Source organism: Amphiura filiformis, chromosome 3 (assembly GCF_039555335.1).
Source record: "Amphiura filiformis chromosome 3, Afil_fr2py, whole genome shotgun sequence".
Lineage (NCBI taxonomy): Eukaryota > Metazoa > Echinodermata > Ophiuroidea > Amphilepidida > Amphiuridae > Amphiura > Amphiura filiformis.
This window is the reverse complement of record NC_092630.1, coordinates 552,495-573,191: the sequence shown is the minus strand read 5'-3', so window position 1 is coordinate 573,191 and position 20,697 is coordinate 552,495. Positions and strand designations below refer to the sequence as shown.

The 20,697-nt window shown below is 35.3% G+C and overlaps 2 protein-coding genes across 4 annotated transcripts in view; both read left to right on the top strand.

Annotated features, from left to right (window-relative positions):
* The window catches only part of LOC140147818 (protein SSUH2 homolog), a 58,308-nt gene extending 52,334 nt beyond the window's left edge, over positions 1-5,974 (top strand). For 2 of the 3 annotated variants that reach the window (XM_072169566.1, XM_072169568.1), the window contains exons 9-12: positions 850-942; positions 1,279-1,381; positions 2,393-2,497; positions 4,254-5,974. In XM_072169566.1, the coding sequence (XP_072025667.1) occupies positions 850-942; positions 1,279-1,381; positions 2,393-2,497; positions 4,254-4,400 (448 nt within the window). In that variant the 3' untranslated portion in view covers positions 4,401-5,974. The remainder of the gene's footprint in view (positions 1-849; positions 943-1,278; positions 1,382-2,392; positions 2,498-4,253) is intronic. The other variant, XM_072169567.1, reaches the window with a different exon arrangement.
* Positions 5,975-14,368: 8,394 nt separating this feature from the next.
* LOC140147576 (rhodopsin-like) lies at positions 14,369-18,799 on the top strand. The gene is made up of 3 exons (XM_072169355.1): positions 14,369-15,390; positions 16,183-16,381; positions 18,306-18,799. Exons 1-3 carry the CDS (start codon positions 14,560-14,562, stop codon positions 18,797-18,799), a joined length of 1,524 nt encoding a protein of 507 aa, XP_072025456.1. The 5' UTR covers positions 14,369-14,559.
* The last annotated feature ends 1,898 nt before the right edge of the window (positions 18,800-20,697 follow it).

The window sequence follows — 20,697 nt, the reverse complement described above, 5'->3', positions numbered from 1 at the left end:
TGAAATTGTCAATACACCAGCTGTTCCTTAAATCCAGACTTAATCATTTAAGTCCAGGACTTAAACATAATTTTCAATTTAGATATTTTTTTAATGCGAGAAAGGTGCATTTTGAAAGCTGTTTGTACAAAAAGTCAAGTACAGTAATAGCAATTTCCAGTGAGCCATGTAGGCTGGCCAGTATAAGAGACAAAATATGTAATTCTCGATCATGATAGGAGGTACCTTCTACATACTGTTGTGTCAGTGTACTTTCATGGAATAACATGATCATGTGACCTATACATGATGACAGAATTCGAAGACTGTGATTGGTCAATTAACAAAAGCTGCACTTGCTCCATAAGCATTAGGTATTTGCGTATTACACTCAGGCCTAAACAAAAATTGTTTGATTGTCGTAACCCGACCTAAAAATAGGCCCGACCCTTTTTTGCCAAAAAAAATTAATAAATAAATAAAATAAAATTAAATTAAAATAAAATAAAAATTCCAAGGCTTTATCATATGAAATTTACAGCTTAAAATGTGTGTAAAAAAAAAGAAATACCCTAATGTTACGCCGATCAAACAATTTTTTTAGGCCTCAGCGCAAATATCTGTGCGTACCCATGTTGGCTCTCATGATCGATTATTAGATATTTTGCCTATAGGCTCAGTGACCCAAGAAAGCTAAGTAATACATGCATGTTGAAGCCCCCAATAACCTAGAAAGTTCCAACCAGTGTCTCAGAAACCATATCACTGATAGAGCCAGACATGATCATTTTCAGTGCATCATAATGTAGTTTTAAATCTTGATTTATGAGATGAGCTTTTTAAAAATATTTTGTTTCGTTTTTTTTACAGGTGCCATGCTTGCTTTGGTCATGGACAAATCAAATGTAAAACATGTGATGGAGCGGCAAATCTCAAATTCTACATCAAGTTGGATATTGATTGGTAAGAAGATTGATTGATTGATAAATTGTTAGTTTGGTTCTCAAAAAGGGAAAGGGGCACATGCCCTGGGAGCCACCTTTAGGGGGCACCAAATTTACCGATTCGGCATCAATTCTGCGCGTGTATCCCGACTACTGAAGAAATAAAATAATAACTAAGAATGCAAGCAATAGCAAACTTTCACCATTCAAGTTGATAATGATAAGTCATTACTTACAACTCAATTTTCAAAATTGTTTTCTTTGGCTTCATTGGATCTGATCGTATCACATAATATTATATGTATATTTCTGTGTTATTAACCTGTATATATTTCCATTTGGTTACCCCTCACAGGACCAATCATGTGAATGATAGTGTAGTTGAGCGGACTGCCTTGCCTGATGAACTCATTAAAGGTGTGACAGGGGAGGTAGCATTCAAGGAAGAACATCCAAGGGTAGGTGCAAGCATTGAAAATATGGTTGTCGTAAATTCTCATTATAGGTGTGGTAGGGAGGTTAGCATTCAAGAAGGAATAGTGAAGGGAAGGTTTATAGAATGTCATAAATGAACTCATTAAAGATGTGACAGGGGAGGTAGCATTCAAAGAAGAACAGCCAAGGGTAGGTACATGGATAAAAAATAGGGTTGTCATAAATGAACTCATGAAAGGTGTGATAGGGGAGGTAGTATTCAAAGAAGAACAGCCAATGGTGGGTGCAAGCATAAAAATAGGGTTGTCTTAAGGGGTGGGGTATGAACATTTGGACAATATTTATTGTGGGACATTAGAGCACATCAGACATATCGAATTGCATTCTGAATATGAAGAATATCCTTCTGATATCAAATAATTTTGATTTTTTGAAACTTCGCAATGTAATACACATTTTATGGCAAATGATTAAAATTGATATTTTGATATTTAACAGTACTCGAAGTAAACTTTATAAATCTGATGATTTATCAGATTTATACTTAAAGTGTATGTAGGTGGGATGAAAAGCCGACGATCAATTGAAAATTTTGACCTTTCGTATTGAAGATATGGATTTTTTTCCCAAAACACAAAAAAAAATTAGGTCTTTTGGGGAAAAATATCCATATCTTCAATATGAAAGTCAAAAATTGATCGTTGGCTTTTCCTCCCAGCTACATACACAAAAATATCAAATTTTAATAATTTGTCATAAAATTTGTATTATATCGTCAATTTCAAAAGATGAAAATTATTTGATATCAGAAAGACATTCTTCGTATTCAGAATGCAATTCAATATGTCTGATGTGCTTTCATGTCCCACAAAAATACTGTCGAAATGGTCAAAACGCTCATTCCAGATCCCTTAAATGAACTCATTAAAGATGTGACGGGGAGGGTGAAATGTCTTTGGAAAGCAATCCAGCTGTAAGCTCAGTTCAAATAGTCACATGGTTCTATTTAATGTTTTTCTTAATATTTGTCCCAGGTTTGGCCTATCAATCATTTTCCTGACCAACAAATTAACCAGGCATCTCATCAGCTGGTTAATAATCACGTCACACAGTTTAGAATGGAGAAGATTCTTATGCAGGTATGTATGTATACACTATGAAAGTGAAACACTGAAAATTACACTGATATCGGAAATCAACATGCTGAAAATATACACAATAGAAAGTACCATAGGATACCACAGGGGTATTTGAACAGCAGGTTGGTGGTCACAAAAAATGAAGGGGGTAAAACTGGTGTAAATTTGAAACTGTTGGTCATGCCCTCTTGTCACCACTGATTGGCAGATTTCGTAAAATTTGTTGTTTGAATCACTGTTATTTCAAGTTTATATTATAAAGCGTTTAAAATTTGGAAAAAGCCCTTGAGGGGTCTCCCAATTTAGTAAGAATAGTAGATAGCATCATATTACCGGTAATTGCTATCTTTGGAAGATAATAATCACATTAATTGCTATCTTCAGTAGATAGCATCACATTAATTGTTATCTTTGCTAGATAATATGACATGAATTACTACTATCTTCAGTAAATAGCATCACATTAAGTGCTATCTTTGTGGTAGATAGCATCGCATTGGTTGCTATCGTTGGACGATAATATCACATTAATTGCTATCATCAGTAGATAGCATCACATTCATTTTTATCTTTGCTAAATAAAATCACATTAACTACCATCTTCAGTAGATAGCATGATATTAATTGCTATCTTCAGTAGGTAGCATCACATTAAGTGCTATCTTTGGTAAATAACATCACATTTATTGCTATCTTCAGTAGATAGCATCACATTGTTATCTTTGCTATACAATATCACATTAGTTGCTATCTTCAGTAGATAGTATCAAATTAATAGCCATCTTCAGTAGATAACACCTCACTAATTGCTATCTTTGGTAGATAGCATCACATTAATATTATCTTCAATAGATAACATCACATTAATTGCTATCTTTGGTAGATAGCATCACATTAATTGTTATCTTCGGTAGATAGCATGATTCGGTAGATAGCATCACATTAATTGTTACCTTTGGAAGATAGCATCACATTAATTGCTATCTTCAGTAGATAGCATCACATGAAAGAGACTTCCTTTAATAGCCATCTTCAGTAGATAACATCACATTATTGCTATTTTTGGAAAGAATTTAGTATAACGAAAGAGCAAGCCCTGAAATTCAGTGTAAAAGCTACCATGTACACAGCATAAACTGTCTCATTTACATAACAAGGAACAACTTAAAGCCATATTATAACATTTGCTGAGGAAGACGCCCTCACTGAATTTTTAAAATTCCTTTTTTACACGATTAAATTGTACTTTATTAAACCAATATAATACTCTGCAAAAATCAAGACTCTAGGTGCTGTAGTTTTGTCAAAATCCGAGATTTTGAATAAAACGCCGGAACCGGCGCTTTATTATTACGATGGAATTATTAGTCGAACGCATACACGATGTTCATAACACACAGAATGCATTACACGGCGTGCGGGACGGTGATATACACAACAAAGGGTCGTACCACAACATGACCGAAGGAGTAGTGCGTATTAGCGACATGTGCGCTGGTAGTAAATTCTAATTTTCTTTGCTTTGCCGTAGTTGTTCGACTCAAAAATATAAGGGGTTTTATCTGACAGTAAAAGCTAACACTTTATGGCAAAGAAAAGCTAATCTATTTTGTTTGAAAATGTTATAATATGGCTTTAAGTAAGAGCCAAGGCCCATTTGAGCAAGTTAGAGTTCATTTGGTTTCTCATGAAAAAAACCAACATGGTGCATTATTGTAGCCTAACATTGGGCTTTGTTTTCTGTTTTCTTTTTCAGCGTCATCAAGTCCGTATAGTACCTGTGGCTGAGACACATTACCAATGGAAGAATAAGATTGGTAGCTATTATGTGTATGGATTTGAACACAAAGTCCATGCACCAGATTATCCACAGCAATGCTGTTGTGGATGTAATATCTTGTAAATGGTGACAGTGGAGGTCAGGGGTTCAAACCATGTCACAGCTAGCCACCTGTCCACCTGTCATTTGCTCAGCAAATTGTAATCATGGAATAGGCATAATGAAGTGCTTTTGGCTTGTGAGTTCAAAAAATCAAGAAAATTATGAAAATGTTCATAATGTCAAGTGATTACATATTTTTTTTGTACAATAATACCCCTAAATATGGGGTTTAAAGGTATTGCAAACAAATGTTAGTATTCTCATGTTTATCCTGTGGAATTGATGCCAGACAGAGTATATTATTGGGCATTGACAGTTACATTACAAATGAATGTAATATGTAGATTATATGACCAGGTCACCTGGACGTTCTTTGGTAGGGTTTCTATACTCATTTGGCTGTTCCAGTTGAAATCCATACACCCTGTATGTGGAAGATGTGAACACACAGGGAGTGTGAATTTCAAATGGAGTTAGGGTTGACTCCATTTGAAATCTTACACCATACCACCTGTGTGTGAGATTAAGGTCATGTCTTTCATAGGGGGTTTATGGATGTCAACCGGAATAGCCCATAGGGTGTGTGTGGATTTCAACTGGAATAGTGCAATTCAAGGGTGCTAAAAGCAACCCTGAGCAGGGAAACAAATGAAAATGTGTGATTTTGCTACCCTATATCAGAAATCATTTATCTGTTAGTCCTGCAGATCCATGGGAACCCAACCAACTTAACCCAATAAACTCACATGGTCTCTGATTTTGTATTTCAAGTGCCTATAATGTTGTTGTTGCTTAAACTTTGTCTTCACAAAATGAAAGTTGATGTTGTGAGGAACTTGTTTCCTTCTGTATAATATAATATTATCCATTTAATGATTCATTCTGTGAAATGTACTTAATTGATTTTTTTCATACCAGGCAGGCCAAGTATAATTGAGGGAGGAGGGGGGAGTGGTATACATTTGTACAAATTTGATGGTCTACTCCAGTTAGGTTTTTGCCATGGTTCAGGTCAGGTTGGATCTCAAGTTACTTACGGCAGGCCGCAGTGTTGTCGAATATTCAGGAAATTTCCTGATTTCGGAAAATTTTACTGGGATAATCCTGTACAAATGTATAGGCAAAGTACATTTTTCAGGAAAGTTTTTGCCATTTCAGGATTTTTTGACAACACTGACTGGCATCTCTGGGCAGGGGGGATTAGTTTTCATTCAGGACAATTCCAAGTCACATGTGTAATAATTATTCTGGATCATTATAAATTTATTGATAATTATATCAATTGGAAAGGCTCTAACTTGTAGTATATACAAGGAATATATTCCTGTTGTTTTTAGTACCAAAGTAAACACTAATTTAGACTTGAAAATGACATGAAAGTGTAGAATGAAGTCCCAGTTGAGGTCTGTCTGGTCTTGGATGTTTTGTGTCATTTTTTTAAAATCCCAATTGGGCACAAAAACATTACCCTGGTGTTATCAAGTCAGGGTCAAGAATGAGACCAGCATCTTGGGAAGTGCAACACCTTACTAGCAGATCTCTAATGTATGTGGTAGAGGAGTTAGATATGACTATGAGAAGCATATATGTGTACATCCATATCAAAACGATGCACTTGTCGGCTGCTACAAGTGTCTCATTTCACATAATATCTAGGAAGAACTAACCAGACTCATATCCAGTGGAGGTCACTTCAAATCATCCCCAAGTCACATGGTTAAAGAATACAGAGAACATTCCAAAACCATGTGACTTCGGAATGATTTGAAGTGACCTCCAATTGAGATGAGTCTGGTTAGTTCTTCTTAGATATTATGCAAAATGAGACACTTGTAGCAGCTGAAAAGTGCATCGTTTTGATATGGATGTACACATATTTGCCTTTGATTCAAAACTGAATCACTGAACCAGTTTTATATGCAAATAAATAGGTACTTATTATGTGTATAATTTAATTTCAGCTCATAGAGATGTGCTCAAACAGTACTATGTATTTTTATTTTTTATTAATCAGTGATCTGTAGTATGTTTTACACTTTTGTACAAATTAATTCAAGTATTTAGCATGTACAGTTATAAAAATATATATATTTTGTGATGTGTTCAAGTTCTCAATCGTCAGTTGTGAATTAACGCTTGAAATAAATTACAAGATCTTTACATTTTGTTGTGTTAAAGTCAGAATAAATTAAAATAAATTGATATGATATTGACCAAGTGCCAGCAGAAATGGATTGCCAAGGTAACTAGGAGAAGTAGTTATCTAAATTGTAGAAATATTCTATTTTTTGATAAATTCTGAAACAAAACTTTTAAAATACTATGAAAACAAAATACTGTTTAATCATAATTTTTCAATTGTAATGCTTGTTGTTTTATTGTAATTTAGTTACAGTATTATAGATATATAAAACTTGTTACGATATGAGGGATTTGTGAATTCTGTGATCTGTTCTTTATTATTAGTAGCGCCCTCTGTTGTTTGTTGGCTGACAAGAATTGTGGTATACTACCATAAAATGTAGAGCCCCATTATATATTAGGTTCTGTGAGTACTATTATACACATAGTACAAAATCTTGAATTTTTGGGGTATGGTTCAATAGAAGGGTTCAAAAATACCCCCCTAAAATTACAAAACATTTCTTTGCATAACTTGACATACATTTCGTTGATTTGAAAAAAATTAAAAACCTGTGAATAAAGGAATCATTTTCCTACCCTCCCAAAGTTCTTTCTTCTCAAAATATTTTTGTTTTGGCCAAAAATAATCACATTTTCCAAAAATGATGCTTTCGGAAAAAGTAGCACTTTTCAACATCCTATACATGTTATGTACAAAAACATTCTCGATATCAATGTTTTGATTGCTTTAATGGTGCTTTTGTTTTCTTTAATGATATTTAGAACTATTGTAGTTCAACATATTATTATTGTTTATTACCTGGATGAATGATAATCTTTACAAACATATTTCGTTTTCTTTAATTTTTTATGTATACGATAACCCAGTCATCCATGCAATAATCTTGCAGTATAAAACAATGATTCATTGACATTTACGGGGGTTTTCTAGAAGGTTTTATTGAAGTGCCCCTTTAGTAAGCACACAACCTTTTCTCAAAAATAGTACTTTTCATGCAGTTTTGTCAGACTCACCCTGTAGAAGATAATCCATCCTTATCATCTGAAATTAATTGAAATAGCTTAAAAATAAAAACAGCAGCAGGATGGCAGATTGTCATTTTATGCTTGAATTTATCCAATTAAGACAGTGAGTGATGATGGACAGATTTGCCATTAATTCATGTCATTGTATGAGAGTAGATGGTGTAATAATTGATTGTAATGTATTTAATACTAGGCTGTTATGGTATCACAAAATTGTAATACAGCCTGTCTCAAAAAAAATTGTGCAAGTGAAAAGCGCCCTCTCTGGCAATTAGAAAATACCGTTGTGACATAATACTTACATCAATGTCAAGGGCGTAGTCTTAGCTCTCAAATGCCGTTTCTTTTCAATTTGCTTGTTTTAATCTCGAGATATGTTTAGTTAAAGACGAAAGGGTAAAATCACAATTGTGCCACTTTTACGGCTTTACACGTAACAGTGATAGCATAAAGTTTATCAAGAGTTCCTTCGTGAAATCAAAAGAATGCATCAATTACACAATACAAAATGTTTTGACTGTTTTACTGTTTTATCATGATGCAGAAATGATGATTCTCCTTTTTCACTTAAAAGGGATTAAAAGATAAATAAATATTTCACATTCTGCTGTAAAATTAAATACATGTGCATGTCAATGATTTTATCATGATTTTATCATGGTAAATGCTGTTCTCTTAGTCACTTAAGACATGATAAAAGACAAACAAATATTGCGCACTTATACATGTTATGTTAATGAACACGTATTACTTGTTGGGAGAGATATTAGACAAAATAATGCACGCGTGCTGATGTTTAAGCGTCTAATGCATGCGCCCGAAAGGGGAGTGCATTAGACGCATCAACATCAGCTATCATTGATTTACATGTACAGCTCTCTGCCTTAGTAAAAGTGGCACAAGTGTGATTTTACCCTTTCGTTGTTAAATAAACATAGCTCGAAATTGGAACAAGCAAATTGAACAGAACAAACGGCATGTGAGAGCTAAGACTGCGCCCGTGATGTTGATGTAAGCATTATGTCACAACGGTATTTTATAATTGCCAAAGAGGGCGCTTTTCACTTGCACAATTTTTTTTGAGACAGGCTGTATATCATCTTAAATGAATATATTAGATGGTATTAACAAGTTATGGGCCATTCCATTTAAAATCCACACTACCCCTGTGGAAGATAAAAATATATTCCACATGGGGAGTATGGATTTAAAATGGAATTAGCACATTAACCAACTCTTTTTGAAACTCACCCTCCCTCTGTGGAAGATTCAAGTTGAATCTTTCTCAGAGGGTGTATGAAACTCAAATAGAGCTGCCTAATGGGCTATAAATTCCATTTGAAATTCATACTCCCCTGGGGAAGATATTTCACAAAATCTTCCACAGGGGTAGTGTGGATTTTAATTGGAAGAGCCCATTTGCATCATTTACTCCCAGTGTCAGGAACTACAGAGCTAAATCTTGGTTTGTCAGATGAAACATAGCTCAAGCTTAATCCCAAAGTGGTGCCAAAACAGGTGAGACCCATGTTTATTCTTTCTGGCCTTGCAATTTGTATGGAAAATTGCTTTTTTATGATGCACATCAAATTATTTCCTGGATTTTCCTAGCTGGCCACTTATGAACAGTGGCGGCGCAAGGAAATTTTTTCAGGGGGCATTGAGGGGGAAAAGTGAATTTCAGGGGGAAAAATCAACCAAATTTTCGGCAAAAAGTGGAATTTTTTTATAATTTTGGGTTTTGACTGGGGGAAACAGGGGGGAAAGGGTTTTGACTGGGGGTCCCTCATGCTCCCTCCCCCCATTGCGCCACCACTGCTTATGAACTTCAGATTGCAAGGGATTCAGACAAAATCTGATATCGATATTCAACCTAATCTAGTGTACAGTACAATCACCTGGACCACTCAGCTGCAGGTAGCCTTGAGAGAATTGCATGCATGGCTTTCTGAGAGTTTCAATTTTGTTATAAATTTGTGAATTTCTATGAAAAGTGATATTTATACATATTGAGTGCCTACTCCATTTTTACCGAAATACAGTACAGTGTCATGCGATGCGATGTGATTAGTATGTGTCATGTGATGCCTTAGGGGCTGTGCAATAATTATGAGCCATGGGGAGGGTAAAATTAGGGGGGTGTTTTTGGCCAGCCGAAAAAGGGGGAGCACGTTTAGACAAGCCAAGAGGGAGGGGGAGGGCAAGCAATTTTGGCACCCATTCCTGGTGTGCTTTTTAAATAAAAGGGAGGCAAGCATTTTTGGCATGCCGTTTGGAAATTTTACCAGGGGGGCACTCATAATTATTACACAGCCCCATGTGACATGCCTTACTTGTGATCAAGGGATTCCATGAAAAGTGATATTTATACATATTGAGTGTCTACTCCATCATGTGATGTGATATGAGTAGTATGTGTCATGGGATGCCTTAAGGCTGTGCAATAATAATGAGCCGGGGGAGGGTAAAATGGGGGGGGGGCAAGACTTTTTTGGCCAGCTAAAAGGGGGAAGCACTTTTGGCAAACTGAGAGGGGGAAAGCAATAATTTTTGGCATGCTTTTTAATTAAAGGAAGGCACACATTTTTTGGCATGCCATTTGGAAATTTTACCAGGGGCGCTCATAATTATTGCACAGCCACTCGTGACATGCCTTATGTGATCAAGGGATTTGATGTATTGAAGACTTGAATAATTTAGTGAAAATCAGTGAACTTCAAATGGTAAATTAGGTAACTTGGTGTGAACTTTTATAGCATGACCATGTTATATTGCCTGGAACAATAATTATTGGTCATCGGAGATTATCATCAATTATTATATATCTGCACTGAGAGTGACTTATTGTATTGTAAATTATGGCAGTAGCGATAGGATTAAGAATTTGCTCTCTCTGGAACCAAATGCTACCTAATTTGTCCACATAGTTTGTTAGGTGCCTTCTTTTCCTTGTTCATTGTCAATTCTAAAGTATGCACAAAAAGTAACTCAGCTGTTATAAATACGCCTATAGATTCAGAACTAATAATTGTTTTCACAATATTTCAACATAAAAAGAAGGATGATTTATTTACAGCATTTTGATACCCCATTTGTCTAATTTTGTTCAATATTGACAATACAGCAGTGTTTTGAAAGAAAAATACCCCAATTTAAAAGTTGCAGTTATTTGTATTGATTTGAAGTAAGCGCGAAAATAATGACGGGCTTTACGTGTTTACAGTGCTGGCATTATAACCATTGATCGCTGTAAACTGCAACTTTTAAATTCGGGTATTTTTCTGTAAAAGCACTACTGTGTTGTTAATATTGAACGACATTTGACGAATGGGGTATCAAAATGCGTGTAAATAAATCATCCTTCTCTCTATGTTGAAATATTGTGAAAACAATTATTAGTTCTGAATCTATAGGCGTATTTATAACAGCTGAGTTACTTTTTGTGCAGACTTTATTTCTTTTTCTTTCCATATAGGCCAGCCTGTTTATTCGCCGTATAAGTGACATAGTTAATCGGATTAACTACCATAGCAATAAGGAATACAATTGTGACTATATCGCCCTGCACTTCAATGTTCACATGGTACCAATGCATCGAAGAATAGATGTCAAAGAAAATGCTAATCACTCGCACCTGTAAGATTAATATCTTTGAAAAGAGTAGTATTCAATCTATGATTGCACACATACAGATGTGATGAGTGCAACTTGTCTGCAGTGCAGGGCGATATATTCAAAAATTGTATTCCTCTATATTTGCTATGCATGGTAGTTAATCCGATTGTGAATAGCGAATAGGCTCTAGTCTGGCTTGAGTATTTTGCTTGAGCCTGGTCCCATCAGGATTTAAGAGTGTCGCCACACGAGGACCATTTAAACAAACATTATACAATTGGTCTACTCTTTGTCATTTGTAAATACTTTAAGACGCAAGAGTTTAAGATGTGATTACCATTCTCCAGTGTCACCGAATGAGCAACTTTAGTGCTTGTTTATTGCTTCCTCCAACCGTACCAAAATGTTATTACTATTGTAGTGTAAAGTCATTTTAATGATAATAAGATTTTAATTTGTCAGCAGCTGAAACAAGAAATTTTGTATACATTTTTTTAAAATAATATAATCACAAAAATGTAAAAATGTTACAGATTATATTAATTATTAATATTATATTGGATAATTCCTGGTGTACAAAACATTAAGGTGATTCACATAAACTTTTAACTATATCTATTAGGACTTGTGTTATGCAAAATGAGATTGGAGAATAATTTGTAGTTCTCAACAATATTAAAGATATTATTCCTGCTAGAAATTGTGTGTCCGTCTGAGATCGATTTTCATTACCGGTACTGCCCTGTGCTATTTTTAAGTAGTTGACGTTAAGGTTATCTACATTGCTGTTTCTATGTGTAGTTTTGTTAGTTTCTTGTGGTTTTTTTATAAATATTAAGCATTTTTGGGCAATAATATCGTGTAGTGGCGAAATATCACACCCCACCCCACATACCTACCCTCCATTCCACCCCCACCCGCTGCACAAGCTCAATCAAGCGGCGATTGTAAGGGAGGCAAGAGCAGTTCTACGGGAACGGATAGCAACGTTGGGACATGTGAGCACATCAGGCATATCGAATTGCATGAATACGAGGAATATCCAGATGATATAAATTTTTTTTTAGTTCGCGATATAATACAAATTTTATGGCAAATATATTAAAAATTGATATATTTTTTTAAATATTGGATATTTAACATTCCTGGAAGTAAACTTCATGATATGTACTTACTTAAAGTGTATATGTAGCTGAGAGGAAAAGCCGACCATCAATTGAAAATTTTGACCTTTCGTATTGAAGATATACATTTTTTCCCAACATGCCCCAAAAGACCTAAAAATTGTAGGTGTTTTATCTAATAAATAGGTACAATGTACCATAGAAAACAATAGAAACCCGATTCTTGTTAATAATAAAGCGATACACGTATTGCACTACGAGCAAGCAAGCAAAACCATCAAGAAACGTAAAATATATTGCATTCAATTAAAAAAAGCTAAAAATAGCTAAAGAAGCTAGTTTAAACCTGTCATATTATAGTTTAGCTATTTTAAACCTGCACTGTCTTTGTCAATTTCAGACGGGTAAATTGTACAATACCATGAAACATGGTGGAATATAACATCTTGCATGGTTTTTAATTCTAATCCTAACCCCTAACTCTACCCCTACCCGAAAGTGCGGTTCAGTAAGAGTTCTGTTGTCGTTGAACATCCCAAGAACACTGGGCATAGATTGGACTCCCCCAGAATGAGAAGGAAAGCAAGTTAAATCGGAAGAAGAGTCCACATATCCCCGCGGGCCATAGCCACCAGACTAGAGAAACAAGTTAAGCTTAACAGAGATGAGGGACAGATCTTTCAAGAATTTACGACTGTCTTCTAGAGACACATACACCTAATTGGTGACAATTAGTTGCCGTCATGTAAATATTAATTTTATTTGCCTTCAGTTTCCGTTGAAAGTTTAGTGAACATTTTCTTGGTTACTTCTTACCACCATGGAAGAAGAAAGAGATCAATGTTTCATTACATGTCATTCAACCCAAGCCAGAGAAGATGGGTTGTCATCTCATGATCTTCTCTGTTCAACCAAAAATTGATTTTTCATCCTACCGTAATCTTAAGCAGTATACAGACTTTTTATTGTACGTACAATATTGTATGTACAATATGTACGTTATTTAATCTATTGCCATTCTATTTCCAGTAATGTTTAAGTTCTAACGAATGTTTGATGACGTAAAATCGATAATATATTTCTGCTAGATATTGTATGCAACATATTATCGATTTTTCGTCATCAAACATTCGTTAGAACTTAAACATTACTGGAAATAGAATGGCAATAGATTAAATAACGTACATATTGTACATACAATATTGTACGTACAATACTCGGAGTCTGAAGCGCGCTTTACAGTCTATCATGGTTATTTAGGTTCCTGTTGAGTTTCCGATGAGTGCAAATCGAAATTGTGATCGATATTGCTGTCAAAAGTTCAAATGAACCACTTCACAAATGTTTAAACTTTTAGATATAATAATGGGCAAGCAATAACAAATAAACTAATGATTGGCGACTTGGTTACATGGAGGCTGATTTTGAATGAAGTTGTTGAATATTCAATGACATTATTGGTTCTTAAAGCTTCGTAAGTTGGTATTTCTACAATGTAAGGTGGTGTTAGTTGTATTATATTCGCGCTTCGGGAAAACAACAACACAATGTATTAACTGCACATGGTTGTTGAGAATCAAGGTATACCCCTGTTGTACCAAAGAAGATGTAGGCATATTGCTTCACTGTACGAACATTATATGGAGCAGTCCACTTTAAAGAGTTTCGCGTCTTCGGATTGTGTCCACATTTTGGATAATCAACAACTGGAATGTGAACTTTTTCAATAAATGCCAGTCAAGGAGAGCCTCTTTCGTCACCAGTAATACTTCAAGAGAAACACGGCTCAAACAACTGTGAAATGTTGCAGCAGGCTTTGACTTTGACTACTTCGCAACGCCTCCTAAGCCACACGCAAAGGAATGTGAGAGCGCTGCGAGAGCTATATGGAGTTTTTGCTGTTTCCTTAGGTGGTTGGTTACTTCTTGCTTGAATACTTCGGCTGTTTCGATATTGATGATGTTATTAGGCAGAGAATGCCATTCGGTAATGTTCTTGGGAAAAATGAGTCTCTGGGCTGAGACAGTTCTTGTTGGCTCTTGGTCTGTTAAATGCTCTGGCAACCCAGCTCATTATGCATTCTATGTCATCTCTCAAGGTTTTTGGAGACAACTTCTTTGAGTCTTATTATTGGAGCAACTATTTAAGTGCCACATCTTTAAATTCATCCCATGTGAACTAGTAACTTTGAACTTGATGTATCGACAGTAAATTCTATTTATATTACCATCTCGATCTCAAAGTGCAAACATCACATTTTTGTCAACAAGATGGATTACCAGACCAGCTCATCATTGACTGTCGATGATGACTTCGGCAGTGTTCTTTCTACCAACGAATCCAGCGATCCGTATGATATCAATCTTACCACCCTCAAATTCGCTAGAATGTGCATATATTATATTATATTGTTACCATTTGCTATATTTGGTAACATCATAGTTATATACGTAAGTTGTCGCATTTTAAAACACGGCAAAATTCCAAATCTTCTAACTTTATCTCTTGCCATATCGGATCTCAGCGGCGTGTTTCTCGTACATGTTCCAGTAATCGTCGCGTTAGTTGCAGGACATTGGCTTGGAGGCATTTATACGTGCGTTTACCAGTACCTAATAGCCTGGTCGTTCTTAAAACTCTCGTATTTTATCGTCGTTCTAATGACGATAGACCGATATCTCGCATTGTGCAAGCCGTTCTATTACTACAAGAACGCAAAATCAAGAATGATGTTAGGTCTAAAGGCTGTTTTATCTCTTGCCGCTTTTAGTATTCTTGGTACCTCAGTAACTACAATATTTCACTCACATTCTATATTCATGTCTAGGACGTGGTATATGTGCATGAATAGTTCCCCAGATATGTATTATTGGATCATAATAGCCTTTTGGGGATCAATTTTTGCAATCCTTACTGGGATATTTATCTACTGCAATGTTCGCGTTGTACATTCCATGATTACGGGATCAAAAGGACTACGAGGAAGAAGACAAAGTACATCCCCGATTGTGATGTCATCGAGGGAAAAACGGGAGAAGAGATTCGTCAAGGTCATCATTGGACTCTCCATAGAATTCCTCATCTGCTGGATTCCTTATGTGGTAATTTATTTGCTTATCAACTAACTCCGTCATTAGTTTATTTCATTTCATTTCATTTCATTAATTTATTGTTATGGTCATAGCAGTCTTTGAGAAAATTATAAAGAATAAAATGCATAAAATTATAAAGAATGAAAAGTCTCGAATTTTGAAGCTTTACAACTTAAGGGGGTACTACACCCATGTGGTAAATTTGTGACAATTTTTGCATTTTTCTCAAAAAATAATTACACACTGGTAACAAAAGTTATGTATGTTATTGGGGCAAGGAATCCAATTACTACACTGAAATTTCAGTGACTCAAGACAAGCGGTTCAGTAAATATGATAGGAAACGAGGTACATCCTAGCGGTACCTTATTTCTGATCATAAATAACAAACCGCTTGTCTTGGGTCACTGAAATTCCAGTGTAGTAATTGATTCCTTGCCCTATAATATACATAACTTTTGTTACCACTGTGTTAATAGTTTTGAGAAAAATGCAAAAATAGACATAAGTTTTTCGAGGGGTTTAGTACCCCCTTAAAGTTATAGTTCGAAATTTTACAACTTACAGTTAGTGTGCTTCAAATCCAATTAGCCTTTCCGAGATATGGCGGACACAATAGGATGAGGCTGCACGAAACGGGTTTGCCGGGTTTTACCCATATTGAAGACTGCCCTCCTATTGTCTACGCCATATCTCGAAAAGGCTAATACAATCATGCATGCAGTGAATGTGATCATTTTAATGTTTAAAAACATTAAATTAGTATTTTTAAGATTAACAATTTTTTTTGTACATCTCCAGATATCCATATTTCTTCGTCATGCCATAACTTCCATCAGCGTTATTGCAGAAGATATTACCCTTCGTATGGTGCTCGCCAACATGGCATTCAATCCTGTTATCTGTATCATATTCAATCAGACGTACAGACGAGGGTGTGGCTACTTTATTCTATTGATGTGCCATAAGCTTACCATTGGTCTTATAGAAAAACCAAAAGGTATGTTTAAAAAAACCTGACAGCAAAATAGTGACAAGAGGTGACAAAAGCATGATGGGCTTTCTTATGTTGCCTTTAAAATTAGGTTATATTGATCAAATTTCCTAATCATAGTGCATTGTAGGAATGCCTTTAAGCCTCCTCTGCTTATATTGTAGGCCTAATGATCAATTTTTGAATAGACTCTAAAATGATCGACATCTGGAAACCATAGAACAGAGGTCAAATGTCATTCAGATACACAAAAATAAAAGTGCTTGGATTGGGTTACAAACCATACCAATGTGTTCCTCGGGTCACAAGGATTCAGGAAAAGTATAGTTTGACCTAGCTAGGGCCTATCTATGATATTCTCGAGTTATAGGCAAAAAGGTCAAATGTCCGATTTGGTTTCTATATTTTTGACTTTTACTTTATAAACCGAAAACCTTTGAAATTTGGGGGAAATTTGCTCCCATGCAAACTTTGACCCCTGTTTTAAATGGGTTCTACATGTAAATGTCCAAATTTTTGGAACATATTCTGATCATAGCGTACCAAAATAATCTACATGTCCAGCCTTGACATCGTAACAACGACCTCCGAAAGCAGCGGGTTACCTTGAAAGTAAAGGTAAACTGTGGCTCCATTTAAAAAAATGGACCATTGATCTTGAAGCATCTTAAATTGTTGTCCTTTTCTTCAATTATTTTCAAACTGATTATGGAAGATGGGTGTAACCAAGTAATGTGTGCACTTGTTTGACACAAGACTGGTGCTTGTGTTTTGTTTGTAAGAGTGAACGTTCTCTTTGTCCATCGTCTTTGTCTCTTTTGTGATTGTCCTTTGTACTTGTTCTTAAAATTTTTTGACTATAATATTATGATTTAATTCATGATCGTTGGGAACTGGTGGCCCATTTTGTATGTTTTTTCTCCCTCCACCAGTTCCAAGAACAGGGAATAAAAAACTTCAAAAAAACAAAAAACAAAAAAAACAAACAAAAAAAACTTACATAGGCCTACTCGTAAAATAGAACACAATAAAGCTGAATTTATACTCCATCGCTGAGCGACGAGCGATTTGTAGTTGACCAATGAGGTGACGCGCTCTTCCCAACGCAGCAAAAAGCGCTCTACCCCATTGGTTAAAACCCAATTATTGTGACATAAATTTCGTGGTCCTTATTACATTGTAGGTCCAACCGAGTTATTGATTTTGATATTGAGAAACTTTACGATTTTACGTTTTTAAAATCATGAATATACGGACACAAAGCAGCACTATAAATAGATACATTATAACAACTTTTACCGTATGTTTTGCATAAAGAAAATCTCTCAATCAAGTTACACGAAATTCACAATCTTATCAAATACCCACCCACCGAAAACCAATACGCAATTCATGCCGATACTCTGCACTCGAGCTGGGTGAGCATACAAAAGAGAAAGCAGTGCACGCTTTCCTGCCTTCGGATTTACGCACAAAAATTTAATCAAACGATGCTCAAACCCCGGGATCAAACTCTGCCTACATTATTTGCCAATGAATAATCCTTTTATCCACATTGGTAGGGCTAGCCTACTTACTGGTTCAGGAAGCCTGACCACTAGCAAAGCTTCGAGAAATCGAAAGTATTTAAATTTAAAGTAGACATTTAGATTTCATCATATGATACTTAGGGACGCACCATTAGACTTCAGGGGCGGGGGTAAGAAGTTGGGGTCGGGGAAAAAATTTCGCCGCCGAAGCGAAGTTTAAAAAAGTGTGGTGGGGAAAGGTTTTTTTTTGCTCATGTAGTGGGGGAAGTTTTTTTCCAAAACTTCCTAACCCCATCTTGAAGTCTAATGGTGCGTCCCTTACGTATAAATTATATAGTACATGTATAGCAAATATATTTTTTTAGAAATCTCTCACAGCTCTTTAACATTTTCTATTGCAGATAACAACATATTCTACTTGCGTAGTACTAGTAGTTATCTACAACACCGTCACGCTAGGCGACGAAAACCAGCTTCACCAAGACCAGACTCGTCAGCTTTTAAACAAACAATAAGCAACCCTAATGTGACGTTCAGAAAAAAGATGCCATCTTCACCGAGAGAGAAGAGCACTCAACGAATAGCGTCACTGCATGCACATCATTGGGTTGCACTGGATAACTTCGGCTACGAGGCGCCAGAATACGAAGGTGATGGAGATTGTTGTGACAAAATGACTAACGCAGACACCAGCTTAGACGGAACGTCGCAACTAGATAATATGCAAATGAAACAATGTTCTAGTTATGCAAATGAGCATGACGTAGACATATTACGATGTAAAGTTACTGTGGATATTAATCTCGATGTTGAGCGGATTGGATCTAGAGCCAAGAATTTTGAAAGTAAAACTCTGCATATTGAATTGAATTTGGAGACAAAAGAACAGGAATAAAAATGAAGGAAGATGCAAAATGTACTGCATTGTATACAAGGCCTGATAAGTGTACTTTTTGTTCATATCCACGGCAGCTTCCTATCGTCCCTGCCTATCGTCTATATTGGGCTGCACACCCTTAGACGTGGTCTTATATGTTCCACACAGGGAGTGTGAATTTCAAATGAGGCTTCCAGAATGAGTGACTCTATTTGAAACCTACACCTCCTGTGTGGGAAATGAAGGTCATATCTACCATGGATTACTCAATTTATAGAAATGCCCATTCAAATGATATGTATGGTTGCAAGTAAAAGGACATAAAAATGCGGTTAAAAAGTAAAAAAAAAATGAAGGTCGCAAATTTTAATGAAGGTTTCAAGTCCCTCAATCTTAAAGCCATATTATAACATTTGCTGAGGAGAACACCCTCAATATTTTTCAAAATTCTGTTTTCTGCATGATTATATTGTACTTGATTAAACCAACCACAGATTCTCAACACAGATTGCGAATCTGTGCACATACCCTGAAAAAATCAAGACTATAGGTGCTGTAGTTTGGTCAAAATCCGAGATTTTGTATAAAACGCAGGAACGCGTCGTTTTATTAGGGGTGGTGCAATAATTATGTGTACCCCCGGGGTGGTGAATTATAGGGGGGGGGGGCAAAGATTTTTCAAAATTAAAAGGAGACATATTTGATATATAAAAGCTAACATTTTATGGCAAATAAATACTAATCTATTTTGTATGGAAATGTTATAATATGGCTTTAAATGAGAAAGTCGAGGGAATGCATTAATCTTAAGAAAACCCCTTTTTTTTGCCTTTTATTCAGGCTGAGATTTCAAGGCAAATTTCTCAGGAAGAGCACGTTTTATTAATAAAGCCAAATCAATCTCAATTAGATGTCGCTTTTGCGATTTTATTGAGTATTTGTTTAGATTTAGATTTAGAATCTGCATATTCTGACCCTGATTCTGATATACTAAGTGCTATATAGATACATAAACGCGTTGTGTTTTTGTGCAACGTTTTTATGCAAAGCGCTTTTTAAAAAGCGTTTGAAAGAAAATTGACCATTTTTCTTGCAGTTGTAGTTCAAGTCTTGTCCCAGCAAACACAAAACGTTTTCGACATCATTCGCAAAAGGTTATAAAAGGTTGTCAGAAAACGTTTAAATGTCGGGTTATATAAAGGGTATATTAAGAGTATAAAACGTTTTCATAACCTTAAAAAACATTTTTGATAATCTACTGCTCAGCAAACAAAAATGTTTTACAGAAAACGTTTAAATGTCGGGGTATATAAAGGGTATAAAAACGTTTTAATAACATCCCAAAAACATTCTTGAAAACTTGGTACAAAACATTCTAAACAAAATCTTATTTTATGGTTGAAAAAATATTTTGCGAAAAATGTTTGCCCAAAATATTTTCAAAAACGTTTTCATGACCTTTTTAAAACCCGACATTTAAATGTTATTAAAAGGTTTTGAAAAAAACATTTTAAGAACATTTCTGTGTTTGCTGGGTTCAAATATCTTAACATAATGTTATTTAAGTATTGACACAATATTTGGCAAAAATGTTTGCAAAAATAGTTTACAATAAAATTTTTTGAAAACATTTAAAAATATTGTTGTAGTGTGTTATCATACAAAACGTTTTAAAACGTTATCGTGACCTTTATATAACCCGACATTTTAATGTTATTAAAACGTTTTACCTAAACCAAAAGCCAAAATATAACTTATTTAAAACGTTTTTAAAACGTTTTTTTGTTTGCTGGGGTGTTTCTTGAATGAATGCCCAAACCAAAGTGTTGAACATTTTGCTCATTATCTCAAGAAGCCGGGTTTTATACAGTTGAAATATTCATGCGAACATTTCTGCAAAAAGGTATGCTTTTCAT

Bases quoted from the DNA above. Each gene is read 5' to 3' on its own strand.
- LOC140147576 (XM_072169355.1), top strand. From the start codon at position 14,560: ATGGATTACCAGACCAGCTCATCATTGACTGTCGATGATGACTTCGGC. The intron at 15,391-16,182 runs GTAATTTATTTG...GTACATCTCCAG, and splicing joins TCTGCTGGATTCCTTATGTG to ATATCCATATTTCTTCGTCA. The intron at 16,382-18,305 runs GTATGTTTAAAA...TTTCTATTGCAG, and splicing joins TCTTATAGAAAAACCAAAAG to ATAACAACATATTCTACTTG.